We start from the raw sequence: 26,896 nt of genomic DNA, 5'->3' as shown, positions 1-26,896 counted from the left end.
GGCTGATAAGTCCTGTTCTATAAAGTATTGTGAGAAGGAAAGAGGATAATGAATTGAGGAAGACATCCATTCCCTCTGATGGAAAATACCTCCAATGTTTTGGGGAACTGCTACTCTTACAGGCAGTTTGGTTAGGGCCAACTCTATCCCCTGAATTGAGAGGCTATCTAAGGCCCAAATTTCCAGGCCTACCAGTGAAGAGTCAGTCCCCAGATTTCTGTTTAAATCATTGGAAAAGAGCCATTTCAAATAAACCTGCCAAGTGTCTCAACACTTTGTGCAACTTTACTGTGTAGTTTGCCCATCTTTTTCTGGATTTCATTTTTCCTGTCAGTAAAATGGAGTGGTTAGACCAACAAATGATCTGTGGTTTCCTGATGGCTCTGCCACTTGTCTTAGGGAGTCAGATGTAGTGCAGTTGTCTGTTCTCTGTCCAACAGAGGGCTACAAATGCTGCAGTTTGCTCTTTATTTGTTTTCAGACTCAGGTCAGCTGGAGGCACACAACAAAGCAGAGGACAGGAGGTGCAGTTCCAAGTGAAGTGCAGGTGGGGTGGGAATCTGAGGTAGTTGGCTTTTCAGGCATAGGTGGTGACATACTGGGGCCCCATGTTCCCAAAGTAGGAGCGTTCCCACTCACTCATAAGCTCGAAGTGCACAGGACGGCGACAGAAATTGCAGGCAGCAATAGATACATCCTGGAGGGGCAGCCCCACCTCAGTCCAAGCTACCAGCAGCTTCTCTGAAAGTAGTCGGAGGGAAGGGAAGGACAGAATTGGTTAGACTAAGTCTTAATCCCTGTGTCACAGTACAGATGTGCCAAGATATCGATCCCCTCAACCCTTCAAGATGGAAGTAGACTCCTGTTTGCTCCATTGTGTGCTATCAATGTTACCATTTGTATATGAGTGCTGCGGTGTATAAATGTTTGGGAAACACTTATTTGACATAATTTATATCTGTACTGTCCTGGCCTGGATCACCCCCTAAGTACAGGACATGCTGTAGCCCAGGAAGTGAATTCATCTGTTTGGAAACTCAGCCTGGTGAGGAAGATGACACTGACAGTAACTACACAGTATCATCAGTGTTGTGACCTGAGCCTGCCTCCACTGTTGGAAATGCCTCAGGTATGTGCCAGGGCTCTGTGGCTTTTTTTTTAATGCTCGCTCCCTGGGTGACCTCATCCAGTCTCATGGCTTTAAACAATTTATGCTGGTGATTCTGAAATTTTCATCTCCAGCCCAAACCTTTTTCCTGAATTTTAGATTTGTATATCCAATTGCCTTTCTATATCGCTACCTGGATGTCTAATAGGCCTTTATAATTTAACATGAGCACAACTGAGTAACTGATCCCTCTACTCTCCACCAAGCCTACTCTACTTTCAGCTTAACCCATCTCAGTTAATGACAATTCCAATTGCTCAGTCCATAAGTTTTAGAGACATCTTTATTTTTCTCTCTCCTACCACACATCCAATTTATCAGCAAAGACCATTGGTTCCACCTTCAAAATCTGACCACTTCTCATCACCCCCAATGCTATCATCAGGTCTGAGTCACCATCCTCTTACCTGGAATACTGTAGTAGCCTCCTAATGGGTTTCCCTGCTTTCATTCTTTCTCCCTTTCAGTCTATTCTCAACATAGAAATTGCAGCAATTCTGTTAAAACCTGAGTCAGTATATCACTCCTCTGCTCAAATCTTCCAAAAGGCTCTCCATTTCAGAGTTAAAGCCCAAATCCTTACAATGGCCTACAATACCCTACAGAGTCTGGGCCCACATTACCCTCTGTCCTCAATTTTCTATCTCCCTCCTGCTTATGCCACTCCATATATACTCATCTCCTTATTCCTCAAATACAAAAGGAATAAGCCTGTGTTAGGGTCTTTCCTGCCTTAGGCCATTCTGTATGCCTTAGATGCCCTTCCCTTAGATATCTGTCCAGCTAACTTCTTCATTTCCTTTATATATTTGCTCAAGTGTCATCTTTATCTCTACCCTTTATAGTCCTCCAATTTCTCCTCCAATCGAGCCCCTGTCCCCCTAGCACTTCTTATCCCCCTTGTCCTGCTCTATTTTTTTTTCATAGTGCTTAGAACTACCAGGCTATATACAGTTGACCCTTGAACAATGTGGGAGTTAGCAGCACCTATCCCTGCACGGTCAAACATTCTCATATAACTTTTGACTTCCCCAAAGCTTAATTACAGTCCCTCATTATCCACAGGGGCTTGGTTCCAGGATACCCCGTGGATACCAAAATTTGCTGATGCTCATGTCCCTTACATAAAATGGCATAGAACAGTGCATACGGTCAGCCTTCCACATCTGCAGATTCCCAACCACTAATCAAAAATATTGTTTTTGATCCAAAGTTTATTGAATCCACAGATACAGAGGGCTGACTGCATGTGTGTGTGTGTGTGTACACATATATATTTTAAAATCCATGTAGAAGTGGACCTACACAATTCTAGCCTGTGTTAAGGGTCAACTATGATTCGCTTATTTTTAAAGCATTTTTTTTTTACTATTTTCTTCTAATAGAACGTAAGCACCAGAAGGATAGGGATTTTGTGTCTTGTTTACTACTGAATTCCCCAGTACCTAGAACAATGTCTAGTACACAGTAGATATTCAATAAATATTTGTTGAATGAATGAATGAAAGAATGTGTAATTAAGTAAAGAAGATAAAAGAAAAGGAAGTAAGTCAGAGGAAGAGTTGAGGGAGGGCATTCCAATCAGAAGGGAGAGTTATTAGCAAAGTCTTAGAGTTATGTAAGAGAATAGAGCAAAATGAGGGAACTACAAGTCATTCAGTGTAGCTAAAGAAATAAAGCGAATGTGGGTGAAAAAATGAGGGCATAAGGATCACCACATTGAAGGCACTAAATGTCATGCCAAGATGCTTCGACTATTCTCTATACCAGTGATCTCCAAGTTTTGGACTATACATTCTATCAGTACAAACATTTTAGCATGTACTACCAATCTCTATATATTTGTTTATATACTCTATACATGTATCATTGCCATTCTATATATTAAAGATCAATATTATTAATGCTCAATTTCCTATTTTTAAGATTAAAAAGTTAACATAAGATTCTAATAAATTCCCTCACTTTATGGATCATCATCTTGCATACCTCACCTTGGAGACGACTGCTGTAGTCTAGACAATAAAGAAACATGAAGAGGCTTAAGCAAGGGAGCTATATGGTCAGATTTTTAGAAAAATTCCCCAGGTGGTCAGTATGGAAAAGGGATTAGAAGCAAAAGAGAAGAAAAATTAGGAAAAAAATCACATTTATATTGATTTAAAAAGTATCAATGGAGAAAAGAATAGGTTTGAGAGATTGTAGAAAACATGTGCAATATTTCAGGATGGGTTGGCTTTAGGTTTGAAGGACTGGTGGAGTCATGGTGGATAACACTTATATTTCTTTCCTGCAAGTGCCCAGTATAAGTGGACACTCAGTGAACTGAAGGTGCCGAGAGCTCTATAATTGAAGCCCAGAACAACTGAGAAGACTAAGCTGAAGGTTCAGAAATCTGGATCATCAGCTCAGAGAAGTAGTAGACTAAGTGGTTATGACCATGGAGGTAGAAACAGACTCCCCAGTTCAAATCTAGTAGCCATGTGACCTTGGACCAGTTACTATATATTTTTATGCTTCAATTTCCACATATGTAAAATGGAAGTGCTAATAATAGCATCACTGCCACATGAAGATTAGATGAGTTAATACATGTAAAGTGTTTAGAATGGTGCTTGGTACATGATAAGTACTTAATGAATCTTGGCTAGCATTATTTAATGTTTTTGAATGAATGAATGAATGAATGAATGGTACCTCCTATCTTGTCTTCCTTGAACTTATATACTGTCTGTGCTCCAGACAAACAGAGTGACTGTTGCCAATGCATGCCTTCTGTTTTCCTATCTCTAGGTCCTTGCTGATGATATTCCCTTATTCTGGAATGCCTTACACCACTTCAAGGTACCACATGAGGACTTTCATGTCTATGTCTGTCTCCTCCTCTAGACCATTGACTGCCTACGTGTCTATCACCTAACAGACCTAGAATAAGCACCTGCTCTATGCTAGGCCCTGTGCTAAAAACTGTACCCAACAGGAACCAAGTAAACTTTAGGTAAATTGACTAAACTTCCATCTTTTAGGATAAAACACAAGCTAGTCAGTCAGCTCTACAAGTCGCTCGATCCAGTCCCTGTTTTGTGTTGTCTTTGTAGACTCATAGATTGACACTCCCCTCACCTACTTCATTGCTGCTATCCTACATTCCAGTAACACCTACTTATTCTTGATATATCCCAGGCTGCTTCTCACCTTCCTCCTTGCCTTTCTTCATGTTCTTCCCTCTGCTAGGAATACTTCTATACCCTCTTTCTTCCCTTGGCCCTGTACCACTCACTTTGAAAGACTCAGCTCAGGTGTTAATCTCCACTTGGAAAACTGTCTTGAATCCCATAGGTTGGGTCTGGCCCCTTCTCTCTGTCCCCACAACTCCCCCATGCACTGTCTTTGTTGAACTTTGATCACTCTTTGAAGTCATTGTTTGTGTGTGCTATGATCTCCTTAACCAAAATGGAGCCCTAGAATTCTATGGACTGTTTCTCATTCACTTATGACCCCAGTATAGGGTCTGACACACAATAGATGTTCCAGAAATATATTTTTAAAGTGAATGGCATCTATTATCTCAACTTTTTCAGGTCCTGGGGCCAAAAGGAGGGAGAGTGCTGTAGGCAACCATGTTGAAGACTTACCCACAAAGTCTTCCATCATCTGAGGGCTATGGTGTGGGGAGGGTGCCAGACGCAGAAGCTCCTCACCCCGAGGGACAGTTGGGTAGTTGATGGCCTGCACATAGATGCTATGCTTGGAGAGCAGGAGATCACAGATCTTGCTGTTCAGTGCTGCATCACCCACCTAGGCTCAGGAGAAAAGCCTGTCAGTATCTGCTTCCCTGAACCCTCCTATTACTAGCTCCATTAAGCAGGTGGATTGAACCAGGTCAAGTAACATTACTGAATTTTGGGACATATTTTTATAAGAGGCTTAGTCAGTGGCATCTCCAGAATATCTATCAAGGAGTTTCTCAGAGGCAGCAATCAAATTTTAAGGGGATGGGGTGGAGGTGGTACTAAAGACTTTGTCTTGAAGCTGTTTGCAGAACAAGCATGCTGGTTTTACTTAGCTAAAATGTAAATTTTGGGTGGTTCTGGATAAGAAGATAAATCCCTCACGCCATCTCTGGGGTGCTCTCACAGGATTAATTTAAAAAAAACCCAGATATTTACAAAATCAGCCTTTCAAGTGAATATTGGGTTAGCCCAAGGAGCAATGGCTATTTCTCGTCTATAAAATAGTAACAGAGAAGTATCCTCCCCACATCCTGACTTACCAGCACACACAAATAGATGTTATTTAAGAAAGAAGTAGCAGTTCATTTTTAAAGGCAGTAAACACTTTGTTAGAAATCCAAAATAGCAGCTAGCTAGTCCCATGGCTTTTGATTTTATATTTTCTTACTTCAATTATCAGTAAGAAATAGGTTTCACACCATGACCTTACTATACACATATACACATACACATATATACATACATGTGCATATAATCATATACGAAACTAAAATAGATTTCTCATAAAATGATACCATTACTATGTATAATGTGCTCCAACATTTTCTATTTGTTAATTTTAGTCATAACCTACTAAAGTGATGTTATGACCCACTAGTCTTGATGCACAGTTTGAAAAACACTGAATTGTAAGTCATGGGTACACAATATTGTGAGGGTCTGGACAGTCTAATAATCATGACATAATAGCTAATGCAAAAAAAAACTGGCTAATCCAGAACAGCTGATAATTTTTCAAAAAGTGTTAGTAGGAAAGCAAAGAGTTGATGACAGGAGCCGTAGTTTGTAAGGTGTGGGAAGGCTTCCAGAAGAGATAGGAGGGGAAGGCAATGGGAAGGGTGGGGTTCTCACCCGGATGGGGATGATGTGGCTGGGGCAGGGGATAACAGGAAGGCCCCTGTCCATTAGTAGCTGGCGCATGTGCTTGACATTGCGTTGGTGGGCCCGCCGCAGGGCTTGGCCCTCCTCTCCCTTGAGCAGCCGCACAGATTCCAGAGCCCCAGAGAGTACCATGGGAGGCAGTGAAGTGGTGAAGATGAAGCCAGCAGCATAGGAACGCACCATGTCCACCAAGTTACGGGTGCTGGCAATGTAGCCACCCACACAGCCAAAGGCCTTGCCTGGAGATGGGAAGAGGATATGCACAGACCCCATTATCAGTGCCCAGAGGAACAAGGTCATGCCCCAGGTAACACAAGGATGTACACCAGAAGCTGGAGTTCTGTACTCCCTTCCATGACAAGGCAGACAGAGCTGATAATTCTGCTGCTTTGCGATAAGACTTTCAAGGCCTTGCCATATGCAGTGACAAGATAAGCAGGAAGTGGGTGGGGATCTTCATCTGGTTAGGCCCAAAAGTGGAGCTAAGATGAAGCTTGGGGCTGGGTGGGAAAGGAATTTAGAACTACAACTCTCCACTTACTGAGTAGAACCTGGCTATCTGGCCCAACTCAGGGTCTTTTAAAAAAACCCAGATATTTTTTTCAACAGCTCTGCAGTGAAGACAGAGTAAAAGGAAGGAATCCAGGAGTTCCACAGCTTGGGCTGTGAATTCTACTCAAATAGCTCCTGCAGCTTTGGAGAGGAGAAAAAAGGGTCTTGCAGGGGACTCTGTTCTGGATTGTATGTATGAGCAGTTCAAGTCACTCACCAAGAGTTCCAGAAATGATGTCAATCTTGTGCATAATTCCATCACGCTCCCCAATCCCAGCGCCCCGGGAACCATATAGTCCTACAGCATGAACCTCATCCACGAAGGTCAGAGCCCCATACTGATGGGCTATATCACACAACTCCTCAAGGGGACAGATGGCACCTGAGCAAAGCCAAGGAATAGAGGTAAGAAGTCATAACCCTTCCCCAGCTCCATTTAAAGCATGGAGTTTACAACCCACAACTACTTTAGGACTATTCCAAATCTCTTTGTATGTGTTGACTGCCTTCAACTCACTCCTGCTCAAGTGTGCTAGCTCTCCCATTTTCTCTCTCCCTCCCTCTCTTCTTTCTCTCTCTCCCTCTCCACCTCCCAACTTGCTTCTCTCTCTCTCTCTCTCTCTCTCTCTCTCTCTCTCTCTCCAGTTTACGATCAAGGCTTGCCTCTCTGCCTTTCTATTTTTACTTCATTCTGACAACATACCTTTTCTTGTTTATGCCGTTTTCCAGCCTCTCTTTGCTTCCTTTTATTTTTTCCCTACAAGTCTGTGTATTTCCATTTAGGGTTGGCACTAGCCTATGTGATACCTTTGTTTAAATAAATTGAAAAAAAGTCACCTTTTGCTATAGGTTAATGCAGTCCTGATTTCAGATAAATCTGTATGAAAAATGGTACTATTGGCAGCTCTGTCAATATATTTATTCTTCACTGGTCTTCCCTGTTTCTATTTTTCTGTCTTTCTGTCACTATCTCTTTTTTGTGGCCATTTCTGTCTTTGTTTCTATATCTCTATTTTGCTGTTTCTGCCTTGGTTTTCCTTTTCTCTGCTCCCCTTCCTTCTTCTCTTTCTGTCTCTCTCTCTCCCTCCTCCCTCCATTCTTTCTCACTGTTTGTGTCCCTTTCTGTCTACCACTGTCTCTCTCTGCTTCATACTTTCTCTGTACCTCTGTGTCTATTTCTGAGTTTCTTTGTGCCTTTATCTCTGTCTTTTCTATGTCTCTGTTGGAGTGTATTTCTTATTTCTGTCAGTGTTGTTATATGAGGGCATCCCACCCCTCACAGGCTTAGTCTCAATCTATTGAATGAAAGTGAATTAGAAATAATCTGTATATTCCTCTCCATTTTTCATACAGATTTATCATTTTCCATATTATTCTAGACATCTTCTATGCTAATAGTTATTTATAAGGTCTTCAAATGGCTGTGAATCTCATATGTAGACTTTTTGGCCACTCTGCAGATATAAGAGCCCACACCTTCTCCATCCCTAGAAACTACTGAGGTACAGAGAGTTGGAATACAGAAGAAACTTCTTTAGGTAGAAGCAGACTCCAGGTGAGGATTAAAGAATGTGAACAACTGGTAGGGCAACATGAGGGGAGACAACCACAGGAGGTGGAACCTAAGACAAAGGGGACAGTGTGATGGCTCCATGGAAGAAATTTCACCCTAGGATTGACAGTTTAGGTAGTTTCCATCAAAAATAAGAAATCATTCTTTTGTAAATATAAGGAAGTGGAATGGTCCTAACATGGTTTCCACTAGAGAAATAATGAATTAGAGTAGTCTTGCCTGTAGAAATATAATCATGGGATGGTTTTCATTAATTGCTAGTTGTAGAAACATGGGAGTGGGCACAATAATAAGTTCTTCACATATATTAATTTATTTAATTCTCACAGCTACTCTGTTATTATCACCTCCATTTTTCAAATAAGGCAACAGAGACACAGAGCAATTAAGAAAGTTGCCCAAGCTATTAAGTTGTCATGCTGAGATTTGAACACTGATAGTCTGGTTCTACAGCCTGTGTATCACCATTACATGATGCCGATGGCATTTATGCTGGCTAAATTGGGGAATACTATGGACTCTTCTTTTTCTTAGTTGAAAAGTGACAAATTGGAATGAAGTGAAGACTTCTTCCCTTTAATAAATCCAGAAGATGATGCCTAAAACTCATGATTTCTGCTCAAGAGGGGCAGCAATAGAATGATTTGGGCATTGTTTCAGTTAGGGGGAAAAAGGTGGGAGGGTAAAGGTCATTTATTTCTACTTAAATCATAATAAATGAAATGACTTCTTTCATCTCTAATTCTTACAACCAGATATTTACCTTGGGAAAAACAGGTTCAAATAGTTAGAGTTACCCAAGGTCATAGAGCCAGTAAGTGCCAGAGGTGGGATTTTGAACCTAGGTCTGTCTGACTTAAAAACTGTTTCGATTCCATTGCTTCATACTGAATCTTGAAAAAACTCCTAAGTAATGGTTTGTAAAAATTTCCATTGCAGAAACTAGACACTAAGATCATTGATTTGCTCATCATTTCTCATGGAGGGAGTGTTGTGTGAAGGAAATGGAATCATATGTCCTATGGTGCAAATACTCACTTTGGCACCAATTTACTGAGTCACCCAAGATAAACTGGGTGCTGTTTCTGAACTTTAATTTATTAACCTGCAAGATCGGCATAATAAATGCCTCTGTCCTTTGGCATTTACTGGCTGTGTGATCTTGGGCAAATTACTTCACTTGTTTGTGTCTCAGTTTCCTTATGTAAATGAATACAAATAATAATAGTACTTACCTCATAGAATTGTGAGGATTCAGTAAATTAATTAACATAAAATACTAATAAATTTTCTTTGTACGTAATAAGTACTCCGTAAATGTTGGCTGTTATCTTTGTTTTTGTGAGACCAATGTTGGTGAACATACACACACATATACATACCATCCATGGAGTGAACAGTCTCAAAGGCCACAATTTTGGGTGTCTTAGGATTGGACTTCTTTAGAAGTTTCTTCAGGTGGTCAGGGTCATTGTGCCTGAAGACAAACTTGGCTGCTCCACTGTTGCGGATACCTTGGATCATTGAAGCATGGTTGCCTGCATCTGAGTAAATCTCACACCCTGAGGAACCAAATGCATAATTCTTAAACTTCTGTCCCAGTATTCCTATTTCAACCTTGGGACTGATGTGACAGGGGCAGAGGGCCAACCCTTTCCTCCCTTCAAAGACCCTGCTCTGCTTCCTCCTCCTCTAGAAGCCATTTTGACACCTCTTCCTCCCGTGGAAGAACTCCCCTGTCCTGAAATTCTGACTCCTATACCTCCAGTCATTTCTAATCCTGGTCTGGCCTCTGACTCTTTGGGGGTGGAGGAAATTTTAATTTCCTTAGAAGCTCTAAAGTTTCCTAGAGGACCTAGGACCTAGGTTCCTTCTCCTAGATATGTAAGAACAAGCCTTGGAAAGGAGTTTATCCTAGAGAATGCTTGTTGACTTGGACTGGTGCTAGATACTTCTTGGTCCAGATGAAATCCCACCTTTCTAAGTAGTATCCCTCTGCTTATAGTTATAACGTGGATACTTATCAAATGTTCACAGTTTGAATCATAAGCTCACAGCAAGTCAGAGCTGGAAGGGCCACTAATGACCATGAGATCCAGCCCCTTTAATGTATAAGTGAGGAAGCTAAGATCCAGAGAGGGGAAGACCTTTCTCTAGAACCTGATGAATGTAAGGCTTTTTACTGGGCAATGCTAGGAGGACAGCTAGAGGTGGGAAATTAGTGGAGGGGGTTGATTCCTAGTCCCCTAAGTTGCATTGACATCAAGTAACTCTGGGCTTTCATTAGAGTAAGGGATCACTTATACCTGAGGAAATCAGGCATGACTTCATGGTGGACCTGCTATGAAGAAAAAGTAGACTAGGAGTTTCTTGAGAGCAAGAATCACATCTTTTTATCTTTCTGTCTCTGATTCATAGTATAAGGCTAAGCACACAATAGATGCTAAGTAAACATTTCTTGAATGAATGGATGAATAAACATAACTGATTTATAAGTGAGTGAATGAATATATGAATGAATATATGAATGAATGAAAGAATAAGAGGAATATCAAAAGATGAGGCTGAATAGGTAGGTAGAAGCCAGATTATTTATGGCTTTAGAAGCCATGATAAAGAATTTGGATTTAGTCCTAAGGGAAATGGGGATCTATTAAAAGATTTTGGGCAGGTGGGTAACAAAGATAGGTTTTCTTTTTAAAAATATCATTCTGCCTGATGTGAAGAATAGATTGCAGGAGGGCACAGGTGAAATAAAAAAATATTATATGTGTCTAGATTAGGGTAGTGGCAGTGAAAATGAAAAGAAGTTGAATTGTAATGGTTGAGAAAGGAGTTCACTGAAAACAATTCTGTTGGGGTTATGTGTTACCTTGGGAAAAGTTTCTGAGAAGCAGTAAGGATGTTTATAGTGTGCTAAAGAATCAGCAGGAAGTGAGGAAGTAGATAGCAAGTGTGGAGACTTCTCTCATGTAGTTTTCCAGTTTTAAGGAGAGAACTAGGGCAGTAGCTAGAGAGTGATGAGGGAAATTTTTTTTAGATGCAAGAAACTTCAACATGTTTAAAGAAAGGGAAAGGCTGAAGATGCAGGAGGGAGAGAGGGAGCTGATAGATCAAAGTTCTTGAAGAGGTAGAGGGGAATGGAACACAGAACACCAGTGGCAGGATTAGTCAATGAGAAAAAGGGCACTTCTTCCATTGTGACAGGAGAGAAAGAACAAGGCAAGGACATGTGGGGATGTTCATGTGAGTGAGGGTGAGGTGAAGATATAGGAGGGCTGAGGGGAATGAGGATTGGCAAAGTTTCCCTGGAGACTTGGAGAGTTGACCATGGAAACAGGATTGTGAGTATAGAGGACCTGGTAGAGATTGGGCACCATAAATTTTTTAGTGGCTCTCATCTGAACAATTATATAAGCCCAAGATTGACAGAGGAGATGGAGAGTTATATTCATCTGGAGTCGGGGCTGTGATGGAAGGACAGCAGACATGTGAGTTAAGGACATTGAGAGTGGGGGAGGGAGAAGGTGGGATCCAGTGTATAAGGAAAGGGATTGACTTTAGGCAGAAGGAGAGATGTACCTTCAAATTGTAAAAGGGAGGAACGAGAGAAGCTTAGATGAACAATCATATAAGTTTGTATGTTTGGTGGCTATAAGTTAAAGGAGTCCCTGTCTGGTGATGTAAAATGTGAGATAATTTGCTAAGAGTGAAGGTTTCAGAAGGGGAAGGAAGTTTTAAAAAGCAGATGTAGGGTCATAAAATTACTGTTTATGAGTTTTAAGAGCCCAGTTGAGTTGGGAGGTGACAAATTTATATTATTACTTTTCTGTGAGGTTGGGCAATGTTCCCCAGTAGTGATTTCAGCCTTTGTTTGGAAGGGGAGAAAAGAGAAGGATATGGTCATCCAGTGTTGAGGATGTGTAAGATCGATAAGAAGGAAGGCAAATGGGAGCAAATGAACTCAGAATTGAAGGAAGGAGTGATGGAGACAGGGAGACTGGATGCTGTAGTGCAGGATACTAGCCCTGAAAAAAAAGCTCAGATCCCAGGCTTACCTGGCAGAATTTTGGCCAAGGTGAAGAGAGTAGAGTCATTGGCCACAAAGCAGGAAGAAAAGAGCAGGGCTGAGTCTTTCTGGTGCAGTTCAGCCAACTCCTGCTCCAGCTCCACATGAAACTTACTGGTACCTGAGATGTTGCGGGTGCCACCAGCTCCAGCTCCATGACGCTGCAGTGTCTCCCTAGCCAGGCAAAAACAACAACAACAACAACAACAACAACAACAACAACAACAACAATAACAACAACAAAACAAACAAAACAGTAGACAAGGAAAAGATGAAACCTTTTGTCAGACATTGAAGAACTGGGTAGGTTTCTCTTCCTTGATGGGAGTCAATATTGACTTAGTGATCCTGTGCAAGCTGTGTCCTATGTGGCCAAGTAGAGGGCAGGATGGGGATGACAGAGAGACATGGGCCTTCCTTCTCAGGCTGAAGGCACCCAGGGATGTAGGGAGAAGCTAGGGTGAACTTGAGCAAGTTGGAAGAACTTCTCTAGGAGGTCACATACCATCTCTGACAATACTCATTCTATAGCCAGAGTAAGAGCTCATAGAGAATGGGCTTACTTGGTCTCCCATCTTCTCCTCCGTAGCATTGGACACCCAAGAGTTTAGAAAACATGGTTTGTTGACCGATTTAGTTCATATCTGAGGATTAAATATGCTGGAGCACTTGTACAAAAGAGGTGATGGTGTAACCCTGGCTTTCACTGCCAACTCTGCTTTTTCCTTCCATGTGTGCCTTTGGCTGTTTTCTGGATGTGTCCACACAGCTCATGGCCCCGACCAACTACTCACTGTGTGGCTTGCAAGACTCGAGGGTGCCGGCTCATGCCCAGGTAGTCATTACTGCACCAGACAGACACATCCTTTGAGGCCACAGATGCCTCAGAGAAGTGTTGGGCAAAGGGGTATGCATCAGCCCAGCGGTTCACGGTCTTGAACACACGGTAGGTGTGATCCTGTTTCTTTTCCATGATCTTGTGCCTGAAAAACTGGTCATAACCAAAGACATGGTTTCCTGTAGGAGTAGAGATGGGGATGAAAATAATTCATTTCAAATCACTTCCTGGCTAGTCTATATTTTATTCACACTGTTGATTTTGCATTCTCCAATTCGCTTTCCATTTATTCATTTACTTGATCAGTCATTAACTTGCTGAGCCACTTTAATTCCACACTACTTCAAGGATTCAATCATCCCTTTTCTTATTCAACTCACTCATTGACTCAGTGATTTAATTTTACATTCACTCATGCTTTCTATCCTTGGCATGGCCTCATCTCTTTTCTTGAGATTACTGTGGAAGCCTTCTTACTGGAATCACTACTTCCAGTTTCAGTGGAAAGAATATCAACAGATCTAGTTACTAGTAATCACTCTGCCACTTCCTAGTTGTGTGACCTTGAGCAAGTCATGAATCCTCTCTCTTAGTTTTAATTTTCTCATCTATAGAATGAGGCTAATTATACCTTCCTTGATGAATTGTGAGCATCTGATGACAATCAGAATGTAATACACCCAAACTAACATCTGGCACATAGCAGTATTATGACTATAGTAATAATTAGTAGTGGTAATAATGCTAATAACTAACATTTAATTATATTATTGTAGCCAACATTTAATGAGTGCCTATTACATGTAATTCCCTCTCTTAGGAATTTTATAGGTATTATTGTATTTATTTCTCATGACTTTCCTATGTGGAAAGTTCTATTGGTATCTTCATTCTACAAATAAGGAAACTGAGGCATAGAGAGGTTAGGTAACTTGACCAAGTTCATGCAGCAAGTAAGTGGCCTATAAGTAAGTGACCTAGAGTCTCCACTTCCACTACAAGTAAGTGACCTAGAGTCTCCACTACCACAACAAAATGGAGCAACCCTATTTTTAAGATAAATCGAAATAACATGTGTGAAAGGTCTTGTTAAACTCTAGAACTCTATACATGAGACAGAAATCATGATTGTTGCAAATGGCAACTTATGAGGTAGGAGTGTAAATTGGTAACATCTTTGCTGCAGGGATGTTTGGAAATATGTATCAAGAATTTTTAAAATGCACTTGCTGACATACCTAGAGAAATTTTACAGTATATTTAACAGAAACATTATTGATGTCCAGAATTTATTTTTTAAATAATGAAAAATTACTATGAAAAATTTTCAACCCAGTAGAAAAGTGGGCAAAGAATATAAACAGAAAATTCAATAAATATAGAAAAAGATGCTTAATTGGGAAAATCAAACTGCAAAAACAAATTTTCACCCATCGAACTGATAAAGATTTAAAAGCTTGATAATATCAAGTGCTGGAGAGGGTATGAGACTATGGATACTCTCTTCAATAACTGGTACATCACTTTAGAGGGCTAATTAGCAATATTTATTAATATTGAAAATATACACACACTTACATCCTGAAAATTTCCTCCTCTTAGTATCTATCCTAAGGAAACACCTATGTGCATGAAGAGAAGGTACATTCAATGATGTTTGCTACACTACTGTTTGTAATAGGAAAGATTAGAAGCTATCCAGTAGAGGAATAGATAAATAACCCCTAGTATATTTATACTAAGTCTAAGACAATACTGTATATTATATTGGAACATATTTATATGTATGTAAAACCAACATACAATATAAACTGGAAGAATACACACAAAAAAATTGGAAACAATGTCTTGAAACATAGGTGCTTGATTAACTGTTATAGAACACACTTCAACCATTAATAATTATTATGCAACTCTATGTTTAGAGACAGTGAATGATGCTCATAACATACTGTTAAGTGAAGAAAGCAAAATAACAAACTCTGGGTACAATAAGATCACATTCCTAATAAAAATGTGTGTGGAGGGGAGTCTAGAATATGTGTGTGTGTGTTTGTATGTGTGTGTATGTGTGTTTTAGTCATAGGAAAATATCTGGAAAAAAATACAACAAAAAGTTAATGGTGGATGGTAGAACTCTGATTTAAATTTCTTTATACTTTCCTGTATCTGTTGGAAATTTTACAATGAATCATATTCCTTTGTACTAGGAAAAGAAAACAAATTCCATTATGAAAATGAATATAAACACATACAAAAGAGGAGAAAGGCTCTATGAAGGATAAGAGTGTCTGAGGGAAGCATAGAGAAAAACTAATAGGAAAAAATAAAATATTTAATGAGGCCTCACAACAACCTAGAAACACATCTATAAAAGTAATTTTATTTCTTTCTTATGATAACCTGTTGAGACAAGTATTAAAATCCTACTAAAGGACAGTGATTTAAGTTGCCAAAGCACACAGATCTAGCAAGTGCCAGCATTAAACTCAGACTCCCATTGGTTTCAAAGTCTTTCCTTGCCATTTCCTATACCATGTCAGAAGCCCTTTCAGCATTCCTTTCATATTCTCAAGCCCCTTTATTTCCACCTCAACACTCACCAGTTATGTGGTTCTGAATCAGGTATGTGGCCTCTGAAATTTCCTTTGGCTCCTGTGGACTGGAGAATGGCTTCCTCAGGCTGGTTGAGACCAGGGAGCTGGGTAGGTCTGAGAGAGAGTATGAGATACATTGGCCATGAAGAGAGGGGACATAAAGAAAGCATGCGTTTTCCTCTTTAAACTCAGTACAACACACGATAATTCAATTTTATGAACTAGGGAAGCCTTCTGCAGAGAGAAAAAAACGTTCTGCAAAGTGAGCCCCTATTCATTTCCCCAAGTGGAGACTCCTATGTCAGTAAACTTTCTATGAGGTGAATTACACTTCTCTCCACCAGGACTTTCCCTTGGGCAAAGTAACTAGGGCAGCCACCCTGAGTCTTACACTTGGGAGGTAGATGTAGGGCAGTGTATCTTATTCTTCTTTTCTCAATGTCATTAAAATTCAATTTTGAAAATTTTACCCTTAATGATATCCCAAAAGAGTCTATAAAAAATGTCAACAATATGGCCATCTCTCAAGTATGCTTATCTTGAGTGGTCTGTACCATTTAAATTGATCCGAGGCTCCATACCCTTGCATAAGATGTACCTGCTTCCAACACTTATTCTTTAATGCAAATTTAGGTTGTCATAGAGTGGTATTGCTTAAATGTGGAAGCCCAGCCTGTGGGGATCCATTTAGCCACTTGAGAGAGAAGAGGCAGAATGCTAAAGGGCTTCATTTAGACTAATGGCTAAAAGTTACGGGAACCTGTGCATGTATGTATGTTAGGGAGGATGCATTTCAGTGCACAGTCTAAGCTATTGCCTACCATGGTTTCCCTGGAAAGACTGGACTTCCAATCATGAGATGTGTAGTAGCTGCCCTTGGATTAGCCTAGCTCAGGACTATAGTGAAATGAATTCTAGTGTACGGAATAGAGGTTGAATGTGATGTAATTTGACTCCAACCTGTCTTGAAAGTCTTTACATCCTCCTGGACTTCTGGGGCCGCCTTCTGCACAATTTTACTCTTCCCATCCTGGAGTTCAGACAGCATGAAGGGACAGTGGCTCTTGGCCCAAGATGGAGAGTCTATGAAAAGGAAAGAGAGTAAGTGGCAATGCATTTCTAATCATAAGTTCAGTTTAACAATTATTACTGAGACCTATTGTATTCCAAATCTCCATCTTAAGTTATGGTAGAGAAATAGAGATGGATGTCTGGTCCCTGTGCTAGGGAAGCTCCTAAACTGGCAGGGAAGAAACACACTGAAGACACATTATGAACAGTGCTGGGATGGGAGAGAGGGCATAAGCTATGGAAGTCTAGAAGAGAGAGGGCACAAGACTCAGAAGTGGAATTAGATGAGCTTGAGGTCTAGGCAGGCTTCATGGAGGAGATGATGCCCAAGTTAAGTGTCTCATGAGAAATATGAGATACTCTGGTAAAGGCTATGGGAGAAGGTCATTTGACAGAAGCAAAGGCACAGAGCTTGAGACAATAGAATTGATCTAGTGAATTTTAAGTAGTTTCATAATGGCTAGAGTATATAGAGTGTGAGGGGCATGAGAGTGAGTGAGACTCTTTAGCGATACTGGCAGAATCTCAGGTATATTTTTAGGCCAGCTCATTCTGCCTTGACACTCTTCTCATGCCCAGTATGACTTGGAAACTTTCTCCAGGACCCAGACATTCTCCCCATTTGCCAGCAGCCTCTTCTTACCTCCTCCAGCCTTGGTTGCTTTAAGGTGAATTTGAGAACAGGTTGGTCCTTTGGTGGCCAGGATGGGACAGCGTCCAATACCAAACAGGAACTGGTGAATCTTAATCACCTTGTTCAGGAGGCCTGTGGGCCCCTGGGCAAGCACTGGGCAGCACTGTAGCAACATAGCTGCTGCCACCATCTTGAGCCTAAAGTCCTGCAAAAGATGTGGAAGAGATGAGATTCCATCATGAAGTCTTGGCCAAAAGCCAAAGGTCATTTTTGTGTTTGATCCTTTGCCTTTAGCTTTCCACCTAATGCTTGCTGCCCTCCCCCAAAATGCCCTTATTGTCCTTCCAGGGTAAAAATTTCCCAATGTTAAAATGTCTCAATAGATCAGCAGAGAGTAAGAAATAGGAAACTGACTGTTAGACAAAGGGGTGAAAAAAAGAGTTCCAACTGGTGGTCAGAAAGCCTGAATTCTGATTCAGACTGCCACTGAACCCCTCTGTGTCAGTGAAAGTTGTTGAAGTGTGATTGTGTGTGGCAGGATGAGAGTTGATAACCTACCAACCCTTTGATCAACACCTTAAGACCAAGAATTTTTCTAAGAATATTGACTTCAGCCAAGTGACAATTCAGCCCGAGAATTCAGGCAGATCACATTGACCAGGGTTCCTGAGGCTCAGCCCAGGGATTTTTCCTGAGCAGGCACAGGCAGAGAGGGAGAAGGAATTTAAGGCCTCAGGTATCAGCTTAAGTAGATTTAGGAAATAGGATGAAAGGGCAAGCCCTAGGCCCTTCAGGCCATGTGCCACCAGGCTGGTAGTTTGCTGTTTTTGGATTTGCTCTTGGCTTATGGAAAAGCACTGATAGAGAAGGAGGGGAAAGCAAGACCCAAGGGATGTAGAAAACAATTTATGGGTGAATGAAAGAGGTGGAGGCTAAGACAGAGAAGAGAAAGGGGACAGAGAGAAGATCATAAAAAGAAACCAAACACACATAGTAGGTGTTTAATAAATATCTGTTGGATTTGGGAGTAAATTAATGAGTGAACAGGGACTCAAATGGAGAAAACAGAAGGAGAGTAGGGGAAGAGTCAGAAGAAAAGAAAAATTGAAAAGGAAAAAAGAAGGAAAGTGAAAGAGAACAAAGGTGCAGTGGTAGTAGTGGAGTTAGAAGTACAAAAATTATGAGAGAGAAAGAGGTCAAAGTAGAGGGAAATGGGACAGGGCAGAGTTAAGAACAAAGGGAACAGAACTGATCCAGAAAAACAGAGGACAAAAGGATGGTGGGAAATACAGAAGGGTAGGGAAAGAGACTAAGATGAGAGAAAGAATGATGTGAGAAAGAATGAAAGAGATAACCGAGAGTGTGAGGGAGGGTAGAAGGAGGGGATAAAAGGACCGGGGGGGGAGAGAGAGAGAGAGAGAGAGAGAGAGAGATTGAGTAACAGAGAAAGCAGAGATAGAAGCAGAGATAGATATATAGGACATGAAGGGGACATGAGGAGAGCATATATAAACATTCAGAAAACTGAGAGCAGGAGAGGAGAGAATCTAGCAGGAGCAGTGTCAGTCAGGAACAAAAATAGAGAAATGCTTCCAGAAATTGTGGGGGTAGGGGAGAACAACAAAAAAGAGTTAGGTGCAGAGGAGCTTGGCCCTGCTGAGGGAGATTAAAGAAAGACTGAGCGACACAGAGAAAGTAGAGACAACATCAAAAGATAAAGAGGTGGCTAAGATGGGTTGGGGTTGGGATGAGGGAGGGCTGAGAGATACACAAAGACAGCTAGAAAGAGCAAGAGGGAGAAACAGATTAACAGAAAAAGAGAAAAGTGGATATCCAGTGTCAGAGGATAAAGAGAGAAGATATGGGATAGGACAATGGGAAAGATATGGAGGAATGTGGAAAGACTAAGGCCCTGGCACCACCAGGAGAGCTACCAAGTAGAATCTAATAGCACCTCTAGTCCTGTTAGATATAGGGTCTTAGGTTGTGGGATGCAAGTGAACAGGAGGAACTCATGGCCCTTTCTTCATACAGCAACCTCCTTCACTTCCTACAGAGCAACACCCCTCCCTTCCAGATCTCATAAAGCAAGCACCCTCCCTCTAATTCACAAAGCAACCTCTTCCCCTTGTTCCATCCCAGAGCATCCTCCCTCTAACTCTCATAGGCTGTCATAGGAACATAGGTTAGTATGTGGGGCAGGGTGTGTGAGCCCTGAAATTGAGAAAGGCCAAGGGATATTTAAAAGACTAAATGAAACTCATCATGTTATGCCTTCAGTTCAGTGCCTGGCATAAAGTAAGTTTTCAATAAATGCTAACTTTTTTAAAAAAAAAATTCAATTCCAGATTCCCAACTTCCTGTTGGACATTCTTGAAAAGTCACTTCCCCTCTCTGGATCTCAGCTCTCATCAGCTGTCAAATGTAAGGTATTTATGCCTATCTCGTATGGTAGGTAATGAATTGGAGCCAATGCCTACCTTGTATCTGGAGATGAGTTTCCCTTCTTCTGCCTGCTTGCTAAAGCTAAAGCACTTGGGGGCTGAGCCTGCAAACCACAGATAAAGTCCCCAGAGTTTATCTCCATTGGGGTTTGACCACTCCCAAGATGATACCAGGGTGTGGAAGAGAAGAGGAGCTCCTTTCTAAAATCATGTCTGAGCATCTGGCTCTGGCCGACCCTGGCTATTGGTGGTGGGGAGGAGTGGATAGCCCAGGGAGAGCCAGGCAAGGCAGATGGCCAGATTCCAGGCTCCTGTAAACTCCTTTCTGCAACAATCATGTCGTCAGTAATGACAATATTGAAGTATGTAATGGTAAGGAAAGCCTTCAAGATTGGAAGCAAAGTCCAGTCTTGCTTTAGGATGATGGTGGATTAAGGCCTGTTCCTACTCCCTCATAAAAATGGAATAAGTACAATACACTCATCATTGCTAAGGAGTTTTTGGCCATGATATTCTCAGGGATCTCAAAAAATATAGACTACTTCTTGGAATTTGTGGAACTATTAAGTTCTTTCAAGCTTCAGTTTCAGTTTCTCTGCTCTGATCATCCTTTCTGGGAATTTCCCTTGCCTCAGTCTGCCTGTCCATCTTTATGACCCATGACCTTATAGTCTAGTTACCTTGGGCTCTGTTTACATTTCATCCCACTACCAATCATGAAATTGGAGTGCGTAGAATTGAATAAAAGAAGTATTTTAAGCAATTTAAGGTATTAAGAGCACAGCCTCTGGAGCCAAACTACTTGGGGTTGAATCCTGGCTCTACTACTCACTAGCTCTGGGAACTTAGAAAAATCATGTCTCTGTTCTATGGCTTATATCTATAAAGTGTGGATAATAACTTTGCAGGGATGTTGTAAAGATTCAGTAAGATAATCTATATAAAGTATATAGAAGAATGCCTATCCCATAGAGAATACTGAAAAAGTATTAGCTTTTTTTTTTCTTTCTACATTTTCTATGTAGGGAAATTGAAAGTACAGCCAAGGGAGGTTATGTCACAAATATACCAGACCAGGTCTGAAAAGTAGATTCTTGTCTCAACACTGATTCTTGTCCTCATCCTATTACAATTTACTATGTGAATTAGGGCTCTGTACTTTCCCTCACTGGGCCTCAGTTTTTTTCACAGACGCTAGACTAGGTTACTTATAGATTCCATCAGATTCTAATAGTCAAATACTCATAGGGTACTCACTGTGCCAAATCCTGTTGGAAATGCTTCACATGCATTAACTGATTTAACCCTCATGACAACCCTGTGAGGTAGACACTAATATCAACTTTATTTCAAAGATGAGGAAACTGGGGCCCCAAAAGATTAACCTGTACAGGTCACAGAGCTAATAAGTAGGAGAATCAGTATTTGAACCTAGGGGATCTGGTTCCAGAGCCTACTAACTTAACCAATGTGGATCTATGATTCGAATATTACTACATATTTTCTTGACTGAGAGCCTGGCTCCAGAGGTTAATCCCCTCTACTGCACTAACAGGCCCCTTTCTGGGACATTCGATTTTGAACTGTGACCAAAGAAACAGATTTCTAACTGAAGTAGAATTTCAGGCACTGGTGAACATTCATTCATTCATTCATTCATTTCACTCCACCACTTAATTTACAGACCCATTTTTGGCAATCCCTGCCATGGGTCTTCCTAAAACAATGATTTTACTCAAAAAGATAATGGTGAAGTCTTGAGCCAAATGATTAGAAGGTTTTCCTTGCACCTTAAAGTCCTCTCTTATGTTGGCAGCCAATCTATAGTCACAGAGATCAGAAGAGCCAACCACAACTCTGTCCCAGCAGAGAAACAGAAACCACTCATTGCAGCATTCCTTCCCCTTCTCTGCCCTTCTAGACCTCTTTGTAACAATCAGTTAAGTCTGGAGGGAATGTCGTCACTTCATTTCAAGAGTTGGTAGCATCAGGCTTTATTTTCCTTCCTAGCACCTTCTTGTCATCATGAAAGAATCAAATAGTTTTAGATGCCTGGAGGCAGAGAATCAGAAATTCTTAGAAATGAAAACTTAGAAGACCACAAAATCAAAATTAGGAAAGACTGTGGAAATCATAGGCCAAGTCACTTTTTAGAGGGTGAATGACTTGCCTAGGGTCTCACAATGAACTAGAGCAAGAATGCAACCCTATTGACTTTCAACATAGGGCCATTTCAGTGACACAACATTCCTCTTTCTCCTTTCCCCTTACTTCTGCTAATTATCTCTCAGTTCCTTCAAATCTCCTCTACCCAATTCATCATTCCCATCATTTCCACATTCTCTCAGTTTTCTCTCCCTACCTCTGACCCAATGAGCCCTGCTGTCAGTTGAGCAGAGAAAAAGAGTTAAAGTGAGCAAGGAATGGAGAATTGCTGGAAGAAATATCAAGACATCTTCCTGAGAGACAGAAGAGAGGAAGAGAGAGACAGAAAGACAGTGAGATTGAGAGATACAGAGTAGAAGAGACAGAAAGGAAGAAAGAGAGATTTAGAGAAAAATATACAGACAGAACTCAGATGAAAGAAAAATAAGAGAAAGCTAGAGTGTCAGAGAGAGATGAAGTGAAGTGAGTAATGTTGAAAACTAACAAAGAGGAGGAAACGAGGGAGGAAAAAAAAACAAAGGAAAGCTAAAATTGGGAAAGGTAGGAAAAAACATAGGAGAGAAAGAAAGAAAATGACAGAGACATTTTAAAAAACCAAGTCAGATGTAGCCAAGCCAGACAGTCAACATGTGCAGCCTTGAGGTATATAGGCAGACCAGAAAGAGGATACCAGGTTGAAAGTGACTCTTACCTGTTGCCCTGCACTGAGGACGAACGAAGGACGAGTGGGCACTGTGGGTCAGGACTTGGCATTTATCCCTTCCTTCTTGGCTCAGCTCCACCCACCCTGCCTTCTGCTGGCCTGGCCTTGCATTGGCCCCAAAGGTATCTTAGCCTAGAGATAAAACCCAATGTAGTCCCTTCTTGCCTCCTCCCCCTCACCTAGCACTGGCTCTGCCCTCTCTATTTTCTTTCCCTTCTCTCTCTGGGGTAGTAAAATGAACTTGCTGGGCTTTGGAATCAGACCATCCATGTATAGCTAGGACACCTTGAGCAAAACAACCTCTCTGGCCCTCAGTTTCCTCAACTATAAAAGGAGGGCAATAAAACTCAGAAACAACTGTAGCACAAGTGGGAAGGACTCTCTAACAGTCAGCTTCCAAGGACGACCTCTAGGACATTGTAACGATTCAACAGCATCATGTACAGAAAACACTAAGCACAGTTCCTGATCCAAAGAAATAACAACTAATGTTGATTGAGTGCTTACTATGCATCAGGCCCTTTGTTAAGTGCTTTACATGGATTAATTTAGCCTATCCTCATAAGGACCTTAAAAGATAGGTATTATCCCCATGTTACAGATGAGGAAACTGAGGCTCAGAGAAGTGAGGTAATTAACTGATAATTACCCAGCTAGTAAGTACATAGACTAACTATGAACCCAGGCAGTCTGGTTCCACTCTTCAAGTACTACTCTTTCTTTCAGAATATACAGTTTAAAAATTTGAAGTTCTCTTTTCTATTATATTTTTCTCATTCCTTTTTAATTTTTCTTCCCCTCTTCTCACTGTCTTCTTCCCTTCTCAATCGTAAGGCAACAGGACTATGTCATAACCAGGCAATTTCATCTGTGGAGATTATCATCATTAACATAGTTACACAATGGGATCATACTCTATATATTGATCTGAAATTTCCTTTTATCCATGAAATTTAGGTTACTTCCAGGGATTCCTCCCTCAATTATGAATAATGTTGCAATAAACACCTTTAGGCATATATGATAATATATTTTATAAGGTAGAATCCCCCCAAAAATCTTGGGTCAAAGAGTATATAGATATTTAAAATCTTGATATTGTCAGTTTGCCCTATACATATGCTATATATCTCTGCCAATGGTACATAAGAATGTGCGTATCTGATCTCTTACCAACTTGCCACCACCACTCATTTTTATTAACTTTTAAAATGTTTGTTAATACGATAGCCACTAGATGTGCTATCTCAGTGTTGCTTTGTTTGCTTTTCTTTTATTATTAACAAGATTGCTCAATCTTTTCATGTTTTTTAGTCATTTATTTCCTTTTGTGAATTGCCCAATCTAGTTCTTTGCCCACTTTGGGGATGGGTTGCCAATAAAGAGTAGTAGGCTAAAAATATGAGCTCTGAAGTCAGATTCACCCAGGTTATTTCACTCAGTAGCTGTGTGGTTCACTAAACTTCAGCTTCCTCTCTGTAAAATGGGGGAGTCATAGAATCTATCCCATAGGATTGTTGTGAGGATGAGATGTAACTATTATTATTGCTGTTGTTTGTAGTTTCCTTTTAGAGTTGGAGACCTTTGAATAATATAGATATTAATCTTTTTTCTGTGATATTTGTTGCTCCACCTGGATTCATCAAGTCACTCAACAAATATCTATCGAGTGTCTACAGTGCACCAGGCACTGTGTTAGGTGCTTGGGATAGAACTGGAGAGTGTGAGTATAGCATGATGTACTTAACCATTTTTTTTAAAGTAAAGATTGTCTCCAGTTCTGGAAGATATTCAAATAAACTTCCAATAACCTTGACCTCCAACTCTAGCTAGTTAACCATTTGTGACATTGGAAACTGAGCTTAGATATCATCAAACTTGAGAAGCCTTTCTTAATCCCCACGCTGGGTCTGGTCCCCCTTTTTGGCCTCCCAAACCTCCCTGCCAGTACTTGTTACACTGTAATATCAATATTTTGTTTTGTTTCTTTCTCCCCCATAAGACCTTAAACAACCTGAAGATAGGGATCTAGAACCATTGGCAAGAAGAGCTGTCAGAAATACTTGCTGCATTCAACTGTATTTGCTCTGATCCTCCCACTTGTTCTGCTTGTACCCAGGAAAAGAAGTGGGGGATAAAAATCTATTGAGGGTGGTGGCAGACCTCACAGGTGTCCTAGAAAAGCACATGAAGTGCCCTAGAAGTTTATGAGACTTCCCAGGTCATTGGGATAAATGCTTAGGAAGCTTCTCTGTACTATTCTTGGTCCAGGTGAGTACGTGAGAGAGGGTCACTGTGGTTGTGACTGACACCACCTCTCCATTGCAGGGACGATGTTGCCTCTTTTACTCTCCTTTTTAAAATAACTTTTTTTATTTTTCAGTTACAGTTGGTACACAATATTATATTAGTTTCAGGCGTACAACATAGTGATTAGATATTTATATAACTTATGAAATGATCACCCCTATAAATCTAGTACACATTTAACACCACGCATAGCGTTATTACAATATGTTTTACTATATTCCTTATGCTATTCTCTACATCCCCATGACTATTTTGTAGCTACCAATTTGTACTTTCTAATCCCTTCCTCTTTTTCACTCACCCCTCTAACCCTCTCTCATCTGGCAACCAGCAAAATATTTTCTGTATTTATGAGTTTGTTTTTGTTTTGTTTGTTTCTTTATTTTGTTCTTTAGATTCCACATGTAAGTGAAGTCATACACCATTTGTCATTCTCTGTCTGACTTACTCCGCTCAGCACAATACCCTCCAGGTCCATCCATGTTGTTGCAGATGGCAAGATTTCATTGTTTTTTTGCTAAGTAATATTCCATTGTGCATGTATACCATATCTTCTTACATATATCTGTGTGTGTGTGTGTGTGTGTGTGTGTGTGTGTGTGTGTGTGTGTATAATCTTCTTTATCTATTTATCTATTGATGGACACCCAGGTTGCCTCCATATCTTGGCTATTGTAAATAATGCTTCAATGAACATATGGATTCATATATCCCTTCAAAGTAGTATTTTAGGTTACTTTGGATAAATACCCAGAAGTGAAATTACTGGATCCTTCTTTGTCTCTGGTTATAGTCTTTGTTTTAAAGTCTATTTTGTCTGAAATAAGTATTGCTACCACAGATTTTTTTTTTTATTTCCATTTTCACGAAATATCTTTTTCCATCCCTTTATTCAGTTTGTATGTCTCTTTTTAATTTTTTTTGGGTGAGGCAATCCTTTGTTGGCCTCACAGATCGCAAGGACCTTGTCGGCTTACAATCCTTTATTTTTTAAAAAAAATTTTTATGCCTACAGTACCTGGTCTTTCTAGGTGGTCCCCCATCCAAGTACTAACTAGGCCCTACCCTGATTAGCTTCTGAGATCAGATGGGATCAGGTCTGTTCAGGGTGGCATGGCCATAGACTGTGTCTTTCGATCTGAAGTGAGTCTCTTGTAGGCAGCATATGTACGGGTCTTGTTTTCTTATCCATTCAGCTATCCTATCTGTTCATTGGCGCATTTAATCCATTTATATTTGAAGTAATTGTTGATAGATATGTAGTTATTGCCATTTTATTATTCATATTTTTTATGTCTTCTCTTCCTCCTCCTCTTCCTCCTCCTCCTGTTTCTCCTCTTTCCCTTTCTTCTTTGTCTCTCCAACATTTTCTGTAATACTGGCTCGATGTTGATGAACTTCATTAGCTTTCTCTTGTCTGGGAAGCACTTTATCTATCTTTCCACTTTAAATGATAGCTTTGCTAAGTAGAGTAATCTTGGTTGTAGATCCTTGCTTTTCATCATTTTGAATATTTTGTGTCAATTCCTTCTGTCCTGCAAAGTTTCTGTTGAGAAATCAGCTGATGGTCTTATGGGAGCTCCCTTGTAGGTAACTAACTGCTTTTCTTTTGCTGCTTTTAAGATTCTCTTTTCATCTTTAACCTTTAGCATTTCAGGTATGATGTATCTTGGAGTGGGTCTCTTCGGGTTCATCTTGTTTGGGACGATATGTGCTTCCTGGACTTATATGTCTATTTCCTGTTACTGTAAAGATTGAGTGTTTTTGCTGTCTTATCTTCCAAATCGCTGATTTGATTTTCTCCTTCATCTAATCTACTATTTATTCCTCCTAAGGTATTCTTCATTTCAGTTATTGTACTCTTTTTTTTATTACT

The 26,896-nt window shown here is 40.5% G+C and overlaps 1 protein-coding gene and 1 pseudogene across 2 annotated transcripts; both read right to left on the bottom strand.

Annotated features, from left to right (window-relative positions):
* Positions 1-4: 4 nt before the first annotated feature.
* Positions 5-22,730, bottom strand: ALAS2 (5'-aminolevulinate synthase 2). Of its 2 annotated transcripts, none has more exons than XM_011383388.2 (11): positions 22,699-22,730; positions 17,407-17,602; positions 16,653-16,775; positions 15,699-15,806; positions 13,052-13,274; positions 12,247-12,431; positions 9,571-9,750; positions 6,833-6,997; positions 6,034-6,302; positions 4,804-4,966; positions 5-741 (listed from the first exon to the last, which is right to left on the bottom strand). In XM_011383388.2, the coding sequence occupies exons 2-11, from the start codon at positions 17,585-17,587 to the stop codon at positions 578-580; spliced, it is 1,761 nt and encodes a 586-aa protein (XP_011381690.1). In that variant the 5' UTR covers positions 17,588-17,602; positions 22,699-22,730; the 3' UTR covers positions 5-577. The 2 variants fall into 2 exon arrangements, with proteins under 2 accessions (XP_011381690.1, XP_011381691.1); XM_011383389.2 differs by lacking the exon at positions 22,699-22,730 and adding an exon at positions 19,878-19,922 and having other exon boundaries at positions 6-741.
* A 3,296-nt stretch (positions 22,731-26,026) lies between these two features.
* Positions 26,027-26,145, bottom strand: LOC111733080 (annotated as a pseudogene).
* Positions 26,146-26,896: the final 751 nt, after the last annotated feature.

The sequence above is a fragment of the Pteropus vampyrus genome, unplaced genomic scaffold (genome assembly GCF_000151845.1).
Source record: "Pteropus vampyrus isolate Shadow unplaced genomic scaffold, Pvam_2.0 Scaffold518, whole genome shotgun sequence".
Taxonomy (NCBI): Eukaryota; Metazoa; Chordata; class Mammalia; order Chiroptera; family Pteropodidae; genus Pteropus; species Pteropus vampyrus.
This window is presented reverse-complemented; position numbering and strand designations above follow the sequence as displayed.